This window comes from Jaculus jaculus, chromosome 15 (genome assembly GCF_020740685.1).
Source record: "Jaculus jaculus isolate mJacJac1 chromosome 15, mJacJac1.mat.Y.cur, whole genome shotgun sequence".
Classification (NCBI taxonomy): domain Eukaryota; kingdom Metazoa; phylum Chordata; class Mammalia; order Rodentia; family Dipodidae; genus Jaculus; species Jaculus jaculus.
The window spans coordinates 34,506,012-34,527,559 of NC_059116.1; the positions used below are offsets into that span (position 1 = coordinate 34,506,012).

General features: G+C 51.4%; 1 protein-coding gene across 3 annotated transcripts in view; it reads right to left on the reverse strand.

The window, feature by feature from the left end:
* Positions 1–1,291: 1,291 nt before the first annotated feature.
* The window catches only part of Ap3d1 (adaptor related protein complex 3 subunit delta 1), a 47,516-nt gene continuing 27,259 nt past the window's right edge, over positions 1,292–21,548 (reverse strand). Inside the window, exons 12-32 of one of the 3 annotated variants that reach the window (XM_004654909.2) lie at positions 21,322–21,467; positions 20,968–21,116; positions 20,657–20,887; positions 17,602–17,833; positions 15,825–15,970; positions 15,241–15,382; positions 14,492–14,563; positions 13,776–13,851; positions 13,464–13,666; positions 12,910–12,983; positions 12,437–12,605; positions 8,978–9,043; positions 8,439–8,546; positions 6,498–6,650; positions 6,212–6,259; positions 5,273–5,462; positions 4,957–5,045; positions 4,746–4,831; positions 3,812–3,933; positions 3,586–3,665; positions 1,292–2,410 (exon numbers count right to left, since the gene is read on the reverse strand). In XM_004654909.2, the coding sequence (XP_004654966.2) occupies positions 2,315–2,410; positions 3,586–3,665; positions 3,812–3,933; positions 4,746–4,831; positions 4,957–5,045; positions 5,273–5,462; positions 6,212–6,259; positions 6,498–6,650; positions 8,439–8,546; positions 8,978–9,043; positions 12,437–12,605; positions 12,910–12,983; positions 13,464–13,666; positions 13,776–13,851; positions 14,492–14,563; positions 15,241–15,382; positions 15,825–15,970; positions 17,602–17,833; positions 20,657–20,887; positions 20,968–21,116; positions 21,322–21,467 (2,678 nt within the window). In that variant the 3' untranslated portion in view covers positions 1,292–2,314. Of the gene's footprint in view, positions 2,411–3,585; positions 3,666–3,811; positions 3,934–4,745; positions 4,832–4,956; positions 5,046–5,272; positions 5,463–6,211; positions 6,260–6,497; positions 6,651–8,438; positions 8,550–8,977; positions 9,044–12,436; positions 12,606–12,909; positions 12,984–13,463; positions 13,667–13,775; positions 13,852–14,491; positions 14,564–15,240; positions 15,383–15,824; positions 15,971–17,601; positions 17,834–20,656; positions 20,888–20,967; positions 21,117–21,321; positions 21,468–21,548 lie in introns of all 3 variants that reach the window. The other 2 variants (XM_045134821.1, XM_045134822.1) reach the window with 2 other exon arrangements.

Consider the following 21,548-nt stretch of genomic DNA (forward strand, 5'->3'; position numbering starts at 1 on the left):
ACCGAACCAGGATCCTTTGGCTTTGCAGGCAAACACCTTAACTACTAAGCCATCTCTCCAGCCCTTTTCTTTATTTCTCTCTTTCTTTTTTCTTTTTTTTTTTTTTTTTTTGAGGTAGGATCTCACTCTGGTTCAGGCTGACCTGGAATTCACTATGGAGTCTCAGGGTGGCCTTGAACTCATGGCGATCCTCCTACCTCTACCTCCCGAGTGCTGGGATTAAAGGTGATCCTCCTACCTCTGCCTCCCGAGTGCTGGGATTAAAGGTGTGTGCCACCATGCCCGGCAGCCCTTTCTTTTTAAAAGTTGTTTTTTATTTTATTTTATTTTTTTAATTTGAGAGAAAGAAGCAGATAGAGAACGGGTGCCTCAAGGCTTCCAACCACTGCCAGTGAACTCCAGATGTGTGTGCCACCTTGTGCATCTGGCTTACAAGGGTTCTGAGGAATTAAACCTGGGTCCTTACACTTAGGCAATCGCCTTAACTGCTAAACCCTTCAGTTCTTTCTATAGCAAGCGCTTTAGCAACTGAGCTATCTCCTCAGCCTACCACAGCATTTTTGAGACTCTCATGTAGTCCAGGCTGGCCTTGAACTATGTAGCAGAGGCTAATAACCTCAAACATCTGAACCCTACTGCTTCAGTTACTCCAGTGCCACGATAACAAGTGCCACCATACCAAGTTTATGTGGTACTGGGGATGGAACCCTGTCCTCATACATGCTAGGCAAGGCCCTGAACTGACCCTCCTCCCTCAGTCTCCTCATTGCCTGGTGCATACCCCCACACCCAGCTTGGGTTTTCTTTCGATGATGCAAAATAAGGGTGTGGGGCTGGAGAGATGGTTCAGTGTTTAAGGCACTTGCTGGAAGTCAATGGACTCAGGTTCAATTCCCCAGCACCCAGAGAAAGCCAGATGCACAAGGCAGCATATGCATCTGAAGTCCGTTTGCAGTGGCTAGAGGCCCTGGTGTGCCATTCTCTCAAATAAATCCCCCCTCCCCTGCCAAAGTAGGGTCTCATTCTAGCCTGAAATTCACTATGTTGTCTCAGGCTGGCCTTAAACTTAGTGATCTTCCTAGGGGCAGGGCCTTTTTCAGCCCAAGATCCCACTTTTAGTTTCATAGCAGCAGCTGTCACCATGTTACAATTGCAGTGACAGGGCCTCTGGCCTGGTTCCGGCAGAGCCCCAGAAGCCTGCTGGTGAGCTGCATGGTCCTACAGTGTCCTCTCCTCCTGAGCTGGGATCTGATCCCAGCTGAGGGTGCTGGCAGGGGACAGGACACTCAAGCATGTTTTGTGACTCTTTATTGGTCACAGTGACACACGATCGTCAGCAGCGTGATATGTCGTCTCTCTCCACGGGAATGTCGGCAGCAAGGAAATCATCATGGAACACATCATAGTCCAAAATCACGGCGTGGGTGGGGCGTAGATTACATGCTCAAATGAGGTCTCCGTAAATGAACGGTTCAATGTGACGAGGATCATCTCCAAGACAGGCTCAGATTGTGCCCAGACTGGTGTCCCCTCGCCATGCCCAGCACAGTGCCAGGGCAGCACAGTTGGCTGGGTCAGCCACAGGGGCCGTGTTCTCCACCAAGAGGCACTCAGGCCCAGGGTGAAACTGCTGGGCTACCCATGTCCTTCCCACAGCTGTGGGACAAACCTGTGACATGTAGTGACAAGCTGAGGTCATGGAATTGCACACTCCCTCACCAACCCCATTGCAGACAGGGCCCAATGACAAACTTCTACAGAGCAGGAACAAGAAAGTCACAGGGCTAATCCCTGCTGCCACTGACCGAGCCAGGGATTTGGACCCCACTGCCAGATCACAAGTGTATTTGTTGTGACTGCGAGCTCTGGAGAGAAGCTTGGTGACAGTTGGCCTCGTTGCCTCTCCACAGAGACCATTAGTCAGGATGTTTGGGTACAGCAGCAGCTGGAAGGGCTCCCCCAGGATTTGAGGCCATAACAGCCTTGCCCTGACCCCTGGATGCCCTCACCCTAGTGCCCGGCAGGTTCTGGCCCAAGGGTCCCATCACTTTGTGGAAGCCACCTTCAGGAGTGGGGAGTGGAGCTAGGGAAGCTCCTTGCTGGCTGGGAATGGAATGGGATTTCTTGTCAAAGGGATGAAGAGAGGAGATAAAACAGGATAGTAAAATAAATCTATGACACAGGACCTTGATGTCACACAGAAGAGGCCAGCAGAGTTAAATTAATGCTTGGTGTGGGACAGGGCACACGAAGGAGAGGCGAGACCTGTCAGATGTGTCCGTCTTTCTGCAGGGTGTCCAGGTTCCGGCAGTGCTCAGCACTGAGCCAGGGTGGCCTTCATCTCCTCCAGCAGGCTACTCAGCAGTGTGGGATCACTGCACTTTCCATCCACTGACACGGAGCTCTCACCCTGGGAAGGGACAAGCACATGCAGACTCTGCCCACACCATGGTGGCTAGATGGGACCAGCTAGGGCCACTTGTACTTAAGACACTTGGCAAAATGCATTTTTCAATTTTGTGTGTGTGTACGTATAGCCGCAAGCACACACACATTTGTGCATGCATCTGGATGGCAGAGGTATCAAGTGTCTGTCACTCTCTACCTTTTGTTTTATTTGAACAGTCTACAGCCTAGAATGACCCAACACTCACACTGTAGCTCAGGTTGGCCTTGAACTCACAACAATTCTCCAACCTCAAGCCTCCCTACCCCCATAATGCTAAGATTAAAGGAGTGTTCCACTATGCCTGTCTTTCACCTTAGTTATTGAGACCATGACAGCCTGAACCCAGAACTCAGCAATTAGGGTAGAATGGCTGACCAGGGATCCTCCTGTCTACCTCCCCAGTGCTGGGATTACATGTGTGTGTCAACACATCCAGCTTTTACACGGGTGCTAGTTAACTCAAAACCTCATGAGGCCAGGGCTTTATCCACTGAGCCATTTCTCTAGGCCCCTCACCCTACCTTATTTATTTTTATTTTTTGAGGCAGGATCTCACTCTAGCTCAGGCTGACCTGGACAATTCACTATGTAGTCTCAAGCTGGCCTCAAACTCAAATAATACCTCTGCCTCCTGTGTGCTGGGAGTAAAGACATGCGCCACCATGCCTGACCTTCCTAGCCCTTTTATTTTTTATTTGAGAGTGACAGGACAGAGAAAGAGGTAGATAAATAGAGAGAATGGGTGCACCAAGGTCTCCAGCCACTGCAAATGAACTCCATATGGATGCATCTCCTTGTGCATCTGGTTTCCGTGGGTACTGGGGAATCGAGCCTCAAACCGGGGTCCTTAGGCTTCACAGGCAAGCGCTTAACCGCTAAGCCATCTTTCTAGCCCTCTAACCCTTTTATTTTTTGAGACAGTCTTGCTCACAAAAATTCTCCTGCCTTAGCTTCTGGAGTACTGGGACGACAGGTGTGTACAATCATACTTAATCATAACCTGTTACTGGTGATGTGAAATGAAGGTGCTGGATGTTAAGCATGCTGCACTTGTGTGTCTTGCTAGAGACAGAGGGTGGCACCCTGGGGTCACAAAGGAGTTGACCTGAGGACAGGGAGGTGAGGCATGCACTCACCTTCTTCAACAGCAGGCAGACATGGTGGCCCTGGATGGAGCGGCTGTACATGGAGGCGCAGGAGTCCACTCGCTCCACCACTGTAACAGATTGCAGGTCAGGCTCAGGCTCCCCACGGCCTAGTGAAGCCTCTCCAGGGACTTCCAGGGGCAAAATGGGGCAAGCAGCATGCTGGACGCACTGAGGACCACCACCAAGGGTGCAACTGCCAAGTCACAGTGCTTACCGGAAAAATGGTGGTAAAAACAGATCTTTGACAGAAGGTTCTGGAAGGACATACTAATGCCATCAACTTTAATGGAGCTCATACTCAGATCTCCTGACTCCAGCAACCTGGCAAAGGCGTCACTGTGGAAGACACAGGGGGGAGGGTGAGGACAGGCAGGGGCCTGGACCTAGGGCTCTGCCTTCAAGTAGACAATCCTCCAGGATAGGTGTCACTGATATGCATAGAGCCTGCCAGTCACCCAGGGTCTAGTAGGGTATTATGGGGCCTTATGTGATGCTACAAGCCTGTCATCCCAGCATTCAGAAGGCAGAAGCAGAATTGCTGCCAATCTGAATTACAAAGTGAGATACTGTCTCAAAAACAAAAACAAAACAAACAAATAAATAAAAGAGGGCTGGAGAGATGGCTCAGTGTTCAAAGCTTGGAAAATTTTAACAGCTGGGTTCAATTTCCCAGCACCCAAATGACTAAGTGGCATATGTCTGGAGTTTGTTTGCAGCAGCAAGAGGCCTTGGTGCACCTATACCTCCCCCACTCTCTCTAAAGTAAATAAAGAAACAGAGCTGGGTGTGGTGGTGCATGGGGAGGCAGAGGTAGTACAAGGCCACCCTTAGCCTGGGCTAGAGTAAGACCCTACCTGGAAAAACCAAAAAAGAAAAAAAAAAAAAGAAAGAAATAGGGCAGGGGCTTTACTCAGTTGTAGAGAGCTGGCCTGGTATGCACAAGGCCTGGGTCCATTCCCAGCTCCACAAAGGGAAACAAGCAGCCTTACAGGACAGACCTGCAGGGCAGGGAGAAGCTGCCCCTGGCTAGAGTGGAAGTGCTCAGAGGGAACCAGCCCTGCCACACCCCTGGATGGCGGATGTGTCTAACCAGGGCTAAAGGGCTCCGCAGCCCAACACTCGCCAAGTTCTGGCCAGCGTGCACGCACCTGTAGCAGGGCGTGGTAATCAGGTAGGAACTACAGCTGAAGTGCAGCCGGAAGTCCAGCTTCTCGTGAGTGGCCCCGTCATCGTCCTTTGAGGAGGGAAGGCGACGGCTGAGTGGGGAGGGTTGTGGCATGAGGCTCCCCAGGCAGGTGCTCACTTCCCCTGGGTATACCTAACACCCACTGGAACAGGGAAAGGGACACTTGGACATACCTTGGCAATGAAGGACAGAGTGCCCTTGAGCTTCTGGGCCATGATGATGCTCTGAACAGTGAACACAAACTGGGCCTCATTGGAGACGCCTTGGGGAATGACAACAGGCACTCAGCCAAGGCCCCGTTTCACAGACATAGGCAGAAACACCGGGCTACTTGGCCTGGCTCAGGTACCTCAGCCTGTGGACCCACCCAATGTCACAACATTCATGGGAGCAACAGGTGGTCTAGAATAGATGTACTCATTCCAGGGACCCGAGTGACAGGGGAGTAGTGACATGGGTCCCATCACAGGCCCACGTGGGTAAGCTCACCGGGAGGCAGCTGGAAAGGCACAGGAACGCCGGCATGGACGGAAGAACCCTCTGGCCGGGCCATCTTGGCATTGAGCGAGTCCAGCACACTGAGCTCCATGTTTTTAAGAAAGCTGCCACTCTGGTTCTCCAAGATGACTGACACTGTCACCTGGCTGTCCTTCTGCAGGCTGGCCTGGATGTCATATGTCTGTATAGGATGAAGCCGGGGTCAGGAGCAGGTACAAGCTCATGGCCACTGTTCCTCCACCAGCTAAACAAGTGACCACTAAGAAGTTTCGTTACCCATCCCACCTTCAATGAAGAGATGAGGTCCTGGGGAGGGTGGCCTGCAGCCTGGCCCCCTTGGGACAGGACCCCAGGATCCCCATACTCTAGGCAAGTACCCTACTGATAATCTACAACCCCAGCCCTTTTTTTTTTTTTTGGTCTTGCTCTAGCCCAGGCTGACCTGGAATTCACTATGTAGTCTCAAGATGGTCTCGAACTCACAGTGATCTTCCTACCTCTACCCCCCCACCCCAAGTGCTGGGATTAAAGGTGTGTGCCACCACGCCCAGCTTTGTTGTTGATTTGTTTTTGAGGCACAGTCTCACTCTAGCCCAAGCTGCCTGGAACTCATAATAATCCTCCTGCCTCAGCCTCCTGAGTGCTGGGAATAATAGGCATGAGCCACCATAGCTGGCTGTTTCTGGAGACAGATTCTAGCACATAGCATGAGTCCTCCTGCCTCAGCCTATCATGTGCCATCCCTCTGCTGCACAGTGCTGATCCTGGCAGAGCCGGGACACTGTGAGTGGCCTCTCCCTGTGAATGGTGGTCCTGTGCTTGTGCTACAGTGCCTGCATGGACACTTGGAAGCCACTGGTGGTCCATGGGTGGCTGCCAGTTTCTTAAAGTGTCACAGAGTTTTTGGCTTCACAGATCTGCATCACTCACCATTTTAATGAAGGAGTTTTCAGCAAGAAGGCGGTAGCTAGACATGGGCTGCGAAAGGAGAGACATGTTCGGCTGTAGTGACAAGAACCTGGAGACTAATTGTTACATCCCTCAGGGCACCTGACACCCAGGAATAACCTGCTCCTGAGCAGTGTGAGTCATTGGGCCTTGGTGGTGCCTGGACCCGGCCTCCCAAGACTGCTCAGGTGACATAACAAGCCCAGGCCCCACTTGCCCACCTTCAAGGGCACTCCCGAAAAGCCCTCTGTTCTCCAGTGGTCCTCACCGGGAGGGTCTCCTCCTCCTCCTCCTCGGCTGCACCATTCTGCACGGGTTCCTCTTGCTCATGCTCACGCTCGGGCTGCTTCCTCTTGGCCTTCTTCTTCTCTTTTTCCTCCCTCTCCTTCTTGTGTTTCTTCTTCTTGTGCCGGGAGGATTTCTGCAGCAGGACAGTCTGGGCTCAGGTCCCATGACTTCAGTGAGTGGTACACTGCAACCATTCCTTCCCCTCAAGTTGCATGGCATGGGCCACAGGGCCAGACGCCCCCAGGTCAACAGGGATTGGACAAGGCCAGGCAAGGAAGACACAAGAACCCGGGAGCACACAGGCCAGTGGTGGGAACATCTCAGAGGGTAATGGAAGTGTGCACAGCAAGAATGTCACAGGTAGGAACTGACAGCCCTGCTGGCCTACCAGACGGATGCCCGAGTTCATAGCTGCCAGAGCACATACGAGCAGGATGGTCCAGTGTCCATGCACAGACAGCACACGCCCAGCATGGTCCCATGCCACACTGGAGCATCATGCAGCAGTGGACAGGAGCATGACTCTGTCACATGCCAGAGTGGAGGTCCTTGAGGACATCATGCTCAGTGACAGAATCAGACACAAAAGCCAGTGTAGGAGTCCATCACAGGAAATGTCCAGAACAGGCAAATACATAAGAGAAGTAGATTCATGAATGGTAGCAGCTTGAGAGAGGATGGGCTTTCCTTTGGGGTGATAGAATATTCTGGAATTAAGATAGTGCTGGTGATAGATGGTTGCATGGATCTGAGACTGTGGTGGACACACTATATACTTCAAAAGATCCCAGTGTCGGGGATGGAGAGATGTCTTAGCAGTTAAGGCGCTTGCCTTCAAAGCCAAAGGACCCAGGTTTGATTCACCAGGAACTACGTAAGCCCGATGCACAAGGGTGTGCATGCATCTGGAGTTCCTTTGCAATGGCTGGAGGCCATGACACACCCATTCTCATTCATCACCCCCCCCACCCCGCCTATTTCTCTCTCTCAAATAAAGGAAAAAAAAAAGATCCCAGCATCATCAGGCATGGTGGCACACACCTTTAATCCCAGCACTTGGAAGGCAGAGGTAGGAGGACCACCATGAGTTCAAGACCATCTTGGGGGTAAAAAAAAAAGTCCCGATCTATCTATCTATCTATCTATCTATCTATCTATCTATCTATCTATCTATCTATCTATCCATCCATCCATCCATCCATCCATCCATCCATCCATCCATCCATCCATCCATCCACGCACGCATGTATCTATATCTGTATGTAGCTGTATGTAGGTTTTTAAATATTTTAATTAATTTATTTATTTGACAGAGAAAGAGGGAGAGAAAGAAAGAATGGGCGTGCCAGGGCCTCCAGCCACTGCAAACGAATTCCAGACATGTGTGCCCCCTTGTGCATCTGGCTAACATGGGTCCTGGGGAATCAAACCTGGGTCCTTTGGCTTGGCAGGCAAATGCCTTAACCGCTAAGCCATCCCTCCAACCCCCTCCACCTCCCCCTGACCCCGACGTAAGGTCTTGTTCTTGCTCTAGCCCAGGCTGACCTAGAATTCATTATATAATCTCAGGGTGGCCTTGAACTCACAGCAATCCTCCTACCTCTGCCTCCTAAGTGCTAGGATTAAGTCTCCAATGCGCCACTTTGTGCATTTAGCTCTATATGGGTATTCAAGTTGTTAGGCTCTGCAGGCAAGTGCCTTAACTGCTGAGTCATCTCTCCAGCTCTAAACCCTGTCTTAATGACCTGGCACTTCAAAAGATGCCACAACAGTGTGGCATAAAGCCTGCCTATCCTTCTCTCAGGATTCAGGCATATCCCTGTCCTACCCCGTATGGGAGCTAGGGTCTTCCATTCCACAACCCTGAGTGTGCACACACCCAGGCCATATAACTGGCTGCCTACCAGTCCAGATGCCTCACCCTCTCTTGGTCATGCTCGGTGTTGTCCTCCTCATCTTCCAGCTCCTCTCTCTTGGGTCCCTCACTCTCATCCTTGGGGGAGGTGACAGTGTTCACACTGAGCTCTTCCTGCTGGGAGCCAGAAAGAAGATAAGGGCTCTTGTGGGAACTCCTGACTACACAGGTTCACAGCTTGAAATAGGATAAAGGGATATTTGGGTTCCAAAAGCACTAAGTGCTGTCCCCTCAGTGGGGCTGGACACATACCCAGTGACACAAAATGGACTGCAGTCCAGCCTGGCTGCCTCATTCAGCCCTAGCTGAATGCTGGGTCCCACAGGGTGGCAGGTACTGGCCATGGAGTACAAAAGGCTGGTAGAGGAGAGGGGCATGATCTGGTCCAGAACCCCTGTAGTGTCAGATTTCACCTGCTAACTCATGGGTGCTACCTGTGAGGCTGCAGGCCTGGGAAGGGCAACATCAACCCGCCCACCACTGGCTCCCACAAGCGTCCTCTGAAGATCACTACCCCAGCACAGGTTAAGCCTGCAGGCTCTTACCATGGACGGAACAGGAGTAGCAGCAGGTGGTGGTGTAGTAGACAGCCAAAAGTCTAAGTCCTCGACCTGAAGCCGCAGGAAGAGAGCATTCAGCAGAAGCAGGAAGGGCCCATGGGATCAGGGCCAGGGTCTGGTCTCCCACTGGCCCATCTTGCCCCTTGCACTCTAGCCCAGCCCAAGCCTGGCACTGTTCCATGGCAACCACAGCCAATGCCACCAGGAGGAAGTGGCGGAGGAGTGCTGCAAAGAGGGCATGTGATTCTTTATTTTTGTTTTTCAAGGTAGGGTCTCACTTTAGCTTAGGCTGACCTGGAATTCACTCTGCGGTCTCTGGGTGGCCTTAATCTCATAGCAATCCTCCTACCTTTGCCTTCTGAGTGCTGGGATTAAAGGTGTGCGCCACCACACACCTGGCTTTTGTTTGTTATGTTTTTCAAGGTAGGGTTTCACTCTACTCCAGGCTGGTTGGGAATTTACTCTGTAGTTTCAGGGTGGTCTCGAACTCATGGTGATCCTCCTACCTCTGCCTCCTGAGTGCTGAGATTAAAAGCATGTGCCACCATGCCCAGCTATTTTTCAATTAACCAATTATTTTGGCTGGTGAGGGCAGAATTTTATTCAATAGCCCAGACTGGCCTCAAACTCACAATATCCTCCTGTCTCAGCCTCCTGAGTGCTGGGATTCTGACACGTTAGGTTCTTCTTTAAAAAAAAAAAAAAAAAGAATTTATTTCACAGAGATAAAGAGAGAGTATGAATCCAGGCATGGTGGCACACACCTTTAATCCCAGCACTCGGGGAGGCAGAGGCAGGAGGATCTCTGTGAGTTCGAGGTCACCCTGAGACTACATACTGAATTCCAGGTCAGCCTGAGCTAGAGTGAGACCCTACCTCAGAAAACCAAAAACAAACAAACAAAAAAAGTATGAGCATGCCAGGGCCTCCTACACTGCAAATGAGCTCCAGACAGATGTGCCACTGGGCAGAGCATTCTGAGGGGATGGAGAGGAAATCGAGGCTCAGTTAAGTGTGGGCTCTAGCGAAGTCCCATCCCCACTACCTGAAATGGAAGAATTGACTGGACATCTGTCACATCCATACCCACACGCACCCTATGTCCTGGGTGGGCAGGGATGCAGCCCCACTGGAGAGGACATCTCTCAGTGTCACATGCACCTGGGGCTACTGGGCCACAGAATGGAGCTGAACCATGTCAATCATGGAAGTCATTAGAGAAAGAGCTACTGGTTTTGTTGGGCAGATGAACTGAGGGGAGGGAGGGGAGAAGGAAGGAGTGTCCTCACAGAAAGCTAGTCTTCTACATCACATGCTCTCACTGGGCCATAGAACAAGGCCAGCTTGGTGGTCCCACAGAGATTCAATACATGTGGCCTTGTACTTAAGGAAGTCCAGACAAACCCACTTCTACCACAACTGGTGGCACTTTGTGTATCTGGCTCTTCACAGGAACTGGGGACTCAAACCTGGCCACCAAGCCTTGAAAGCAAGTTCCTTTAATAGCTGAGCAATCTCTCCAGCCCCACAGTTGGCTCTTTACACACAGTTTCTGAGCCAGGCATGGTGGCACATATTTGTAACCCTGTACTGAACAGGATTAGTCAGGAGGATTGCAAACTCCAGGCCACTCTGTAGCAAAAACAAAACTAGGGGCTAGGGAGATTGCTCAGTGGTTACAGGCACTTGCAAAGCCTGACAGCCAGGGTTGATTCCCCAGTAGCCATATATAATCAAATGCACAACGTAGTACATGTGTCTGGAGTTCATTTGCAGTGACAGGAGGCCCTGGAATGTACATAGGTATTCATCCCCTCATACCCACACTCTGTACTTTTTTTTTCTTTTTTGGTTTTCTGAGGTAGGGTCTTACTCTAGCCCAGGCTGACTTGGAATTTACTCTGTATTCTCAGGGTGGTCTCAAACTCATTGGCAATCTTCTTCCCCTCTGCCTCCAAAGTGCTGGGATTAAAGGCATGTACCACCACAGCTGGAAATATATATATGTGTGTTTACATATACATATACACACATATATATGTACATATATACATAAACATATACATACATACACACATGCATACATACATACATATATATTGCTTTTTGTTTTTTGAGGTAGGTCCTCACTCTAGCCCAGGATGACCTAGAATTCACTATGTAGTCGCAGGCTGGCCTCAAGCTCACGGTGATCCTCCTACCTCTGCCTCCCAAGTGATGAGATTGAAGGTGTGCACTACCACACCCAGCAATAAAAATATTTTAAAGGTGCTCAAGAAATGGATTAGTGGTTAAGGCAGAAAAAAAGGCTTGGTGGAAGAACACTTCCTTTATATATGTGGGACCCTGGGCTTGATCCCCACCACCCAAAAACTAACAAAATCCTTTTCTAGCCAGGCAGAGTGGTCCAGGCCTGCCCTCCAAGCTCCTTGGGAGGCTCAGGGAGGAGATCACATGTTCAAGGCCAACCTGTGTAACTGCGTGAGACCATGTCTTCAGTAAGAAATAAAAAGCAGTCTGAAATGTAGCTCAGTAGTAGAAAGCCTGTCTAGCATGTGCTCTGTCCTGGGTTCCATGCCTAGTACCGTGCAGCACACACACCTTTTTTTTTTTTTGGCTTGGTTTTTCAAGGTAGGGTACTCTGGTCCAGGCTGACCTGGAATTAATTATGTAGTCTCAGGTGGCCTCAAACTCACAACATTCTACTACTTCTGCCTCCTGAGTGCTGGGATTAAAGGCGTGCGCTACCACACCCAGGAAGTTTTGATGTTTGCATTAAGAATCAGCATGGGGCTGGAGAGATGGCTTAGCGGTTAAGCGCTTGCCTGTGAAGCCTAAGAACCCCGGTTCGAGGCTCGGTTCCCCAGGTCCCACGTTAGCCAGATGCACAAGGGGGCGTCTGGAGTTCATTTGCAGAGGCTGGAAGCCCTGGCGCTCCCATTCTCTCTCTCCCTCTATCTGTCTTTCTCTCTGTGTCTGTCGCTCTCAAATAAGTAAATAAAAAATTTAAAAAAAATTTATAAAAAAAAAAAAATCAGCATGGCAGGCTGGAGAGATGGCTTAGGGGTTAAGGCGCTTACCTGTTAAAGCTAAGGGACCTAGATTTGATTCCTCAGTACCCAAGCAAGCCAGATGCACATGGTGGCACATGCTTCTGGAGTTTGTTTGCAGAGGCTAGAGGCCCTGGCACACCCATTCTCTTTCTCTCTCATAAATAAATAAAGAACAAATCAGCATGGAAAGGGCAGTTAAATGCCTGGAACTCCGTGGGGAAGGGGGCAGTTTTATTTGACAACTACTGTTGTGCTTCCCCCTGCAACTGGGGTATCCATAGGGTGACTTGCACATGGCCTTACCCTCTGTAGGTAAAGCTTCAGGTCCACAGCCTGTGAAACCTTGAGAACACAGGAGGGAAGAACAAGACCGTGCCCTGACCCAGCATACCTTCCTCTCCCTCTCTTTCTTCTTCTCTTTCTCTTTGGGCTTCTTCTCTTTCTTCTTGGGCTTCTTGCTCTTCTTTTCTACCACAGGGACTTCATCTTTCTCTGGCGACTTGGAGACCTCAGTGTTTCGGTGTTTCTGGACAGGCAGCTTCTCACTATCAGCCAGTGGTCTTGGGGGGAGGGGATGGGGTCACCAGGCAAAGTGGCACTCCACCCTTGAGGGCTGCCAACCATTCAACTATGAGACTCTCTTATATGCCCAGGACAGTCTTAACTACTCTCAGCAGGGACGCTGTCCCCACCCACCTGAGGGCCCCAGGTCACTTCCTCCCTGTTGTGCCCATTGAAGGCTTCCCCAGTGCCCCAGGAAGAAGGGCTCAGAGCCCTTGCTGAAACGCCTGGCACAGCCCACCAACCAAGCCACACATGCAGCCTGTCTACCACAGGGCACAGTCCCCACTCGCCCTCACTCACTTGTCCAGGTCTATGTCCAGTGCCCTGTAGGGGTCGTTGGGGTCTTTGTCCTCTTCATCACTGGGCAGAGCGTTCTGAGGGGATGGAGAGGAACTCAGGGCTCAGTTAAGTGTGGGCTCTAGCGAAGTCCCATCCCCACTACCTGAAATGGAAGAATTGACTGGACATCTGTCACATCCATACCCACATGCACCCTATGTCCTGGGTGGGCAGGGCTGCAGCCCCACTGGAGAGGACATCTCTCAGTGTCACATGCACCTGGGGCTACTGGGCCACAGAATGGAGCTGAACCATGTCAATCATGGAAGTCATTAGAGAAAGAGCTACTGGTTTTGTTGGGCAGATGAACTGAGGGGAGGGAGGGGAGAAGGAAGGAGTGTCCTCACAGAAAGCTAGTCTTCTACATCACATGCTCTCACTGGGCCATAGAACAAGGCCAGCTTGGTGGTCCCACAGAGATTCAATACATGTGGCCTTGTACTTAAGGAAGTCCAGACAAACCCACTTCTACAACTGGTGGCACTGACAGGACCATAACTCCAGGGTGGTCTAACCTCTGGCATCTCCTCTGTGACGATGTCCACCTGCTGGGCGGGGGCGATGTCCTCGTCGCTTTCGGTGGGCAGTGAGCTGTGGCGGCGGTGCTTGCCCTTCCGGTCTTTCTCCTTCTTCCGCTTCTTCTTCTTGTCCTTCTCCAGCCTCTGCCGGTGCCGGCGCTCCTCCTCCAGCTTCACGTACTGATCTGACATGGGCATGCCTGTGGGGGCAGCGCATGGCTGGAGTCCATGGCCATGGCACAGGGAAGCCCATCTCCCTCCCTCCCTCTGCATGGGACAAGTGCCACCTGAGGGCCAACAGACACTTGCCTGGAACCTTTAGGGGAACAGAGAGGTCAATCTGCACCACGGGAATGTGTTCCACACCTGGCGCGTCCCGGTACCGCTGCAAGAGCCACACAGGGCGTTATGAGCCTTGGCCACATGGAAGGCAGCAGCAAGCATGAAGGCACCCCAATCCTGAGGAGTCAAGATGCTGCCAGACACCTGGGGCCTGCGCAGAGCCTGGGAACACTGCTCACCCTGCTTGAGGGTCAGTAAGAACACATGGAACTTTATCACTGGGATCAAATGCCACAGGTCTGTCACAGAAAGTGGGGCAATCTGTGTCTTTTCCACCTGAACCCTTTTTGCATTCTTCCAGTTGCTAAAGTAACTCAACTTATCCCCAGATCAGGCACCCTCTGTACCTGGGATGATAAAATTGCTCCTGGGCCACCACAGCCACAGGGACTCCAACTCTACCACAGGAAGTGGATGGAACCCCAATGGGACACACAGGTTTGTAAGCACTGAGAGATTCAGTCCAGCTGCATGAGGCCAGTGCTTCCTAATGAAGCTTGGCAGAGGGGGGGATCTAGAACATTCAGCCATGCAGGAAGTCCCCATCTGAGAGCTCCCTTCCTGATCAGCCTGGACCTGCCCCTCTTAGCAGTGGCCAAGTCTGAGCAGTTTCTCTACAGAGGGGATCAACCATGAGAGCCCATCCCCCTCCACCCCAACCCAGATGCTCAGGAGGGACTCACCTTCTGTGGAGATGGAGAGCTCTTGATGTAGAAAGGATTGTTGGCTTGCTCCTGCTTCCGGGCCTCTCGACGCTGTGGAGACAGGACTCCACATGAACACGTGAAAATAAATACACAGGGCAGCCCTCTAATACCTGCCCAAGACCTCAGGAGGGGAAGCTGGGCCTGGTGGGAAACAGTGGGTGTTGGGCAGGAAGTATTGGGACAACCTCCAGCTCCAGGAGGGCTCAGCTAGGCGTGGTGGTGCACACCTTTAATCCCAGCACTTGGGAGGCAGAGGTAAGAGGATCACTGAGTTCTAGGCCACTCTGAGACTACATGGTGAATTCCAGGTCAGCATAGGCTAGAGTAAAACCCTACCTCAAAGGAAAAATGAGAGAGAGCAAGCAGGGCTCAGAGAGGGTGTACTCATGCCCATGTTGCCCAGCTCCTGGAACAGGGAGACCCTCAGTCTGTTTGCCTTGAGCTAGGGCTCCTGGCCACTGCTCTCGCTCCTACAAGGGCAGTGTGAAGCTTGGGGATAACCCACAGTATGGTTCCTACTTCAGGAAAGATTCAGGAGAGGAGTTGGGTCCTCCTCTGAGTTGTGTGGAGACCTGATGGGAGTAAACTGTTGCCACATAGGCTGGGCCTGAAGAAAGACACAGCTGAGTCAAGAGAGTCCACAGATACTATGGGACAAGCAGTTACTTTGATAAGAACACATCCAGAGCATTGCATGTCTGCTCACGTCCCCAGCACTTGCTCACCCGGGCCAGCTCCTCCTCATCCTCCTCAGGTTGCCGACGTCGCACGTGCCTTGGTTCCTCATCGTGGAAGATGGCCTTGGGTTTCTCATCCTCAGACTCACTGTCCGAGGGTGGCTCATTGATCCAGGCGTCGAGATCTAGGCTGCGCCAGACAGAGCGTCACACAGTGGCCCACCTCAATCACAGCCAAGGGCTGCCCCATCATGAATGACCACAAGCATCCACACGGAGCTGGGCCACAGCTTAGGATCCAATCATGACAGCCCTGAGCACCAGCAGTTGCCATCCACAGGGGTCAGGCAAGGCAGGGACACGACTGCCCCTTGAAGAGGACAGGCAGGTGGCTTTCTCAAGACCAGAGTCCCAGAAGCCCAGACGCTGGTATCTGGTGACTTACAAGCATCCAGAGTAGCTTCTCAGGATCAGTGGGTATGGGTCACACCACCCACAGGCTGTCCTCTTGCACTCACAACCCTCCCTGCTGGCAGTGGTTCTGAGGTGTGGGTCATCCCTGGCCCCTTTCAGTACTGGAGACCACAGCAACCACCTGTGGTCAATGTCTACCGCACTGCCCAGGTCCTCACCCTTCAGGGACAGGAACCTTCTTCTGGGCCTTGGGGGCCACGGGGTTCAGCTCACCGGCAAAGAGGGCACTGACTTCTTCGGCCATGGGCACGCCCTTGGCCTGGAGTTTCTGCACATGCTTGACCAGCTGCAGGATGCAGGACGCCTATGGACAAGCAGGAATCACAGGTCAGGGAGGGTGTCACAGCATGCAGCAGGGTCCACAGCTGAGCAGGACTGCTGATGACCATTCTCCCTCAGCTGTGTACACAGCACCTTCTGGCACTCTGAAAGTGAGCCCACCGGGAGGGAGTTTCCCGCTTGGTCCCAGTCTGACTTCTCCAAAGCGTATGGTGTTTTTTACCATCCAGTTCTAACAGGCAACCAACAACAATGGCAACAGACTTTACTGCTGGGGTGAAGGGGCAACACTGGTTCTACTCAGCAGCCTACCGCAGCAGACATGAACCCTCTTGGCAGCCCTCAGTCCAGTGAATGCTGACTGCACTCACAATAGTCTATGCCACCAATGTCCCAGTGGGTATGTCTTGTCCAACCAAAGTGGTGAACAGGGGCCACAAGGGAGGAGTCGGGGGTTACAGGGAGACTGGGATCCATCCCAGAGGCCACTCAGCCACTTCAGTGGACTCAGAGAGCCAGGTGTCTATGGACAGCAGTGCTAGTGGTCAGCCCCACCCTATGGATACTTAGGTTGCATCCACAACTGTCCCTAACAGGGGAAAAGGAACAAGTCCAGCAGGCTTGGGACAGGAGGACAGCTCAAGTGGGGATGCCCCATATAGGATTGGCACCAAAGTTGTGGCCCCTGCAGGAGCCCCTTTGGCCAATCAAACCTATGCCAGCTCTAACCTGCCTGTGCATGGCTGGACTGGGCAGCCCAGCTCTCTGGCCCCTGGCAGCAGCCATGAGCTGACAAACACGTTTGGCCCTGTGAAGCACTAGTATGTGACAGTCTACTTAGATGCCTCCTGCAGACCTCTTGCAAACCTCTGGGCCCGGTTCCTCATTCATAAGACTGCCAAACCCACACCTGATCACTTCACAGAGACACCAGAAACCTAGCAGGTGCCACCTTGTATCAGCATGCATGCCCCTTAAAGAGCCTGTGCCAGTCACTGCCAACCCTTATCCATCTTTCTTCACAGCACACAGCAAAAGCAAAGCAGTTCAGTGGCAGAATGCAGGGCATTGGTGGCACAGACTGTCGTGAGTATGGCCTACCTAATCCCCACCCCACAAAAAAAAACTAACCAAATAGGTCCCAACCCAGCTCTCCTATGATGAAGAACAGGACTCGTGCCCCACTCTACAGACCCCTATGGTCACTGTCAAGGCTACCTCTTAGGCCCATGGACCTCCAACTTCTGCCAAGGGACACCAAGCCCAAGAAGAACAGACTCAGGACACAGTAACTCACAGAGCTAGGACATAGGGACCAAAGGCCTCAAACATGCTAACCACTTCCAGAGACAGAGTGCTGGAAGGAGGCCAAGGGCTTTTCTCTAGATAGGGTCCCTGGTGACACTATACCTCTCTTTATGGAGCATGAGCCTACCACTGCTGCTACCACTTGGATATGAAGTATTCACCACAGGCTCCTATGTTTAAACACTAGAACCCAGGCTGGTGGCAATGTTCTGGGAGGTTGCAGTACATTTATATGGGAACCTGTGGGTAACTGAAGGTGGGCCTTGAGGGTCATGGTGTGGCCCTGCTTTCTGATCCACGAAGTAAGTAGAGAGTCTCCCATTACCCTGTCTGAAGCCATGGCCTTACCCGCTCCTGCACCTCCAGGTCAGCACTCTGCACAAACTGTGGCAGCCGCTCCACCATGAGCTGGGTGACCTCCTGTGCGGCCTCAGCCTCTGCGGCCTGCTCCTGCTGCTGCAGGATGGATGCATACAGCTTCACCACATTCTGCACATACACGGCCTGGATGTGGCCTGGTAGCGTGGTGACTTTGGGCCGCAGCATGGCCTCAAGGGTCTGGTGGGGCTCCTGCAAATGTCTGGAAGACAGGGGCTATATGAGGCACTGCACACCCACCAGCAGCATCTTATAAGCAGGTTGAGAAAGGTGGAGCCCCAGCCCCACCACAGAAGTTCCTGTGCCCCAAGCAGACCCTGGGAACCATGAATACGGCATGAAGGGACATGACTGAAGAAGCCACAGCAAAGATGTGACACAAAGCATCCAAAGGGGAAACATGTGTGGCCTTACACTGTCATTTGATCTGCATCTTTTTTTTTTTTTTTTTGGTTTTCGGAGGTATGGTCTTACTCTAGCTCAGTCTCAGCACTCGGGAGGCAGAGGTAGGAGGATCGCTGAGAGTTCAAGGCCACCCTGAGAATACATAGTGAATTCCAGGTCAACCTGGGCTAGAGACCCTACCTCAAAAAACAAACAACAAAAAAAAAAACAAAACACAAAAAGAACTACTGACTAAACCAGGCAGTGGTCACATGCCTGAAATTCAAGCACTCAGCAGCTGAAGCAGGAACATCATGAGTTTGAGGCCAGCGTAGGGTACAAAATGAGATTCTATCTTAGAAAAACAAAAACAAAAAGGTGCTAGAGAGACGGCTCAGCAGTTACAGGTACTTGCACTGCAAACCTCGACTCGCATCCCAGCCACTCACATAAGCCAGATGCAACTAACATAAGTGTCTGGTGTTTGTCTTCAGTGGCAAGAGGCCTTGGTGTGCCCATATACATGCACACACATACAGTAAAACACACACACAAATATGGCTGGAGATATGGCTTAGTAGTTAAGGTGCTTGCCTGTATAGCCTAAGAACCCAGGTTCAATTCCCTAGTACCCATATTAGCAAGATGCACATGGTGACAAATGCATCTGGAGTTTCTTTGTAGTGGCTAGAGGCACTGGCCCATCCATTCTTTCTCTAACTGCCTCTTTCTCTTTCTCAATAAATGAAAATAGAGTTAAACACATACAAATGAATAACTTTAGCAGGATGTGGTGGCACATGCCTTTAATGCCAGCACTCAGAAGACTAAGGTAGAAGGATAGCTATGAATTAAGAGACCAGCCTGAGGCTACAGAGTGAATTCCAGATCAGTCTGGGCTGCAATGAAAAGACAAAAAAAAAAAAAAAAATTAATTGAAAACAAAACTATTCATTAGGAAGGGAGCATAGCTCAATAGGTAGAGCACCTGGATGATATGTGGAAGGCTCACAGTTGGAACCCCAGTATCAAGAGAAAACATAGCAAAAATCTCACTCATCAGGCTGGAGAGGTGGCTTAGCAGTTAAGGTACTTTCTTGCAAAGCCAAAGGACCCAGGTTCAATTCTCCAGAACCCATGTAAGCCAGATTTACAAGGTCTAGCATTCCTGTGCAGGGCTAGAGACCCTGGTACATTCATTCTCTCCCACTCTATTTACTTTTTTCTCTCTTTCAAATAAATAAATAAAATTAAATACTTTTTAAAAAAGCTCACTCATCAAAAAGCTTCCTTTCAGGGCTGGTGAGATGGTGCAGCAGTTAAAGGCACTTGCTTGCAAAACCAGGTGGCCTGGGTTTGATTACCCAGTATCCATATAAAGGCAGACGCACAAAGGGATGCACATTTGTGGAGTTTGCAGTGGCAAGAGATCCTATCATGCCTATTCTTCTCACCCCTAAGAAACAACTATTTAAAGCCATGTGTGGGGGCACATGCCTTTAATCCCACTTAGGAGGCAGAGGTAGAAGGACCACCATGACTTCAAGGTCACCCTGAGACTACTGAGTGAGTTCCACATCAGCCTGGGCTACCTACCTAAAAAAAAAAAAAAAAAAAAAAAAAAAAAAGCTGGGTGTGGTAGCGCACACCTTTAATCCCAGAAGTTTGGAGGCAGAGGTAGGATTGCCACCCTGAGACTACATAGTGAATTCCAGGTCAGCCTGAGCTAGAGTAAGACCCTACCACAGGGGGAAAAATGTCTCCTGTGTAAACTTTGAGACTCCACAACAAATCTACTTTTTAGTGGGGCTCAACGACCACAGTATACCCTAAGTAATGACCACCACCTGTCCCCTGGGGCCAGTTTGCCTGAGCCCAGTGTGTTTGGAAAAGATGGAAGTCCCTCCAGACACAAAATGGCCTGGATATCCATGACCTCACAGTGCCTGACACTACCTACACAAGACCATCATAAGAGGAGAAAAAGATCATGACATCAAAATATAAGAGAAGCCGGGCATGGTGGCGCACGCCTTTAACCCAGCACTTGGGAGGCAGAGGTAGGAGGATCGCCATGAGTTCGAGGCCACCCTGAGACACCATAGTGAATTCCAGGTCAGTCTGGGCTAGAGTGAGACCCTACCTTGAAAAACCAAAAAAAAAAAAAAGATGGATTGAGATGGGGGGGATATGATGGAGAATGGAATTTCAAAGGGGAAAGTGGGAGGAGGGAGGGTATTACCATGGGATATTTTTTATAATCATGGAAGATGTTAATAAAAATTGAGAAAAAAAAAAAAGCAGTGACACACACACACACACACATACACAAAGATGGAAGTGCTGCAGGGCCTCCTGGCTCACCTGAGGGGCAGTCCTCGGGCAAGTGAGAGCAAGCCTCTCCACCCCCTCTATGTGTAGAAGTGGCCAGCAGGGAATAAGTATGGAGCAGAGTCAGAACTGGTCCCAGGCTCCACCTCTCAGTAGCAGGGTGAGGTGGAGCAGGGGAGCACAAAACTGACTCACACAGATGAGCCAGGAGGCCACTGGGCCAGGGGCTGGCCAGAGCAAGTGTGTGTTGTAACAGTGGGAGGGTATGCCCACACAGCCATGCTCAGGGAAACTTCTGCAGACCACTCACTCCGAGAACTCCCCGCAGATCCAGGCAGCTGCATAGAGCACCTCACAGATGCCATTGCGTTGTGTGCTACTGGCCACCAGGTGAGCATTGTCAAGCAGTGCAGACATCTGTGAAACAGCAAACTTGCGGATGGCCTTCACGCGGATGGCCACATCCAGCATCTGTGCAGCAATGAGGTGGCCATGGCGGGTGCCCTCCAACCGAGTCAGCTCCACCAAGATGCTGATGTACCTGCAGGGGAGGAGAACCTTATGAGTGTGTGTGTGATCCTGTGACAGCCCCTTGCCCTACAGAGGCCATAAAAGACGCACCACTCAAAGTTGGTGATGTGCTGATAGTTTGACTGGCTGCAGATGTCAATGATCTTGGTGAGCAGCTCATCTCGGTAGGTTGTGCCCTCAGCCTTGTCCACGTGGGTCATCAACTTCTTCACAATCTCCATCAGGTTCTTCTTGGACACCTGGGGGGAAACGGGTGTCAGTGCAGGCATACCTGACGGGTGGGAAGGCCAGCACATGAGCACTAGGCCATTAGATGGCCTGCCCCTCTCCCCCACCCCACAGGCCCAAGATAGCCAGCCTCAACAGGTGCCCTTTGCTGACCCCACTTGGCTCATAGGGCTGTGGGGCCTGGTGTCCCCAGAAGCCAGTGGGGCAGGCACGCACCATGCCATAGAGCAGGTCAAGGGCCCTCAGGCGGATGGACTCGTCTTTGTCATCCAGGCACTGCAGGACGAGGTCCTTGTGGGACTGCACGGATTTGGGGTGGGTCTTCAGGATCTTAGACATGGCCAGTAGCCCCAAGTACTTCACTGTGGAGAGCAAGCAGTCAAGAGCCAGCCAGAGACTGATGCCAGCACTGTGTACAGCACAGACTACACGAGGCAAGGCTA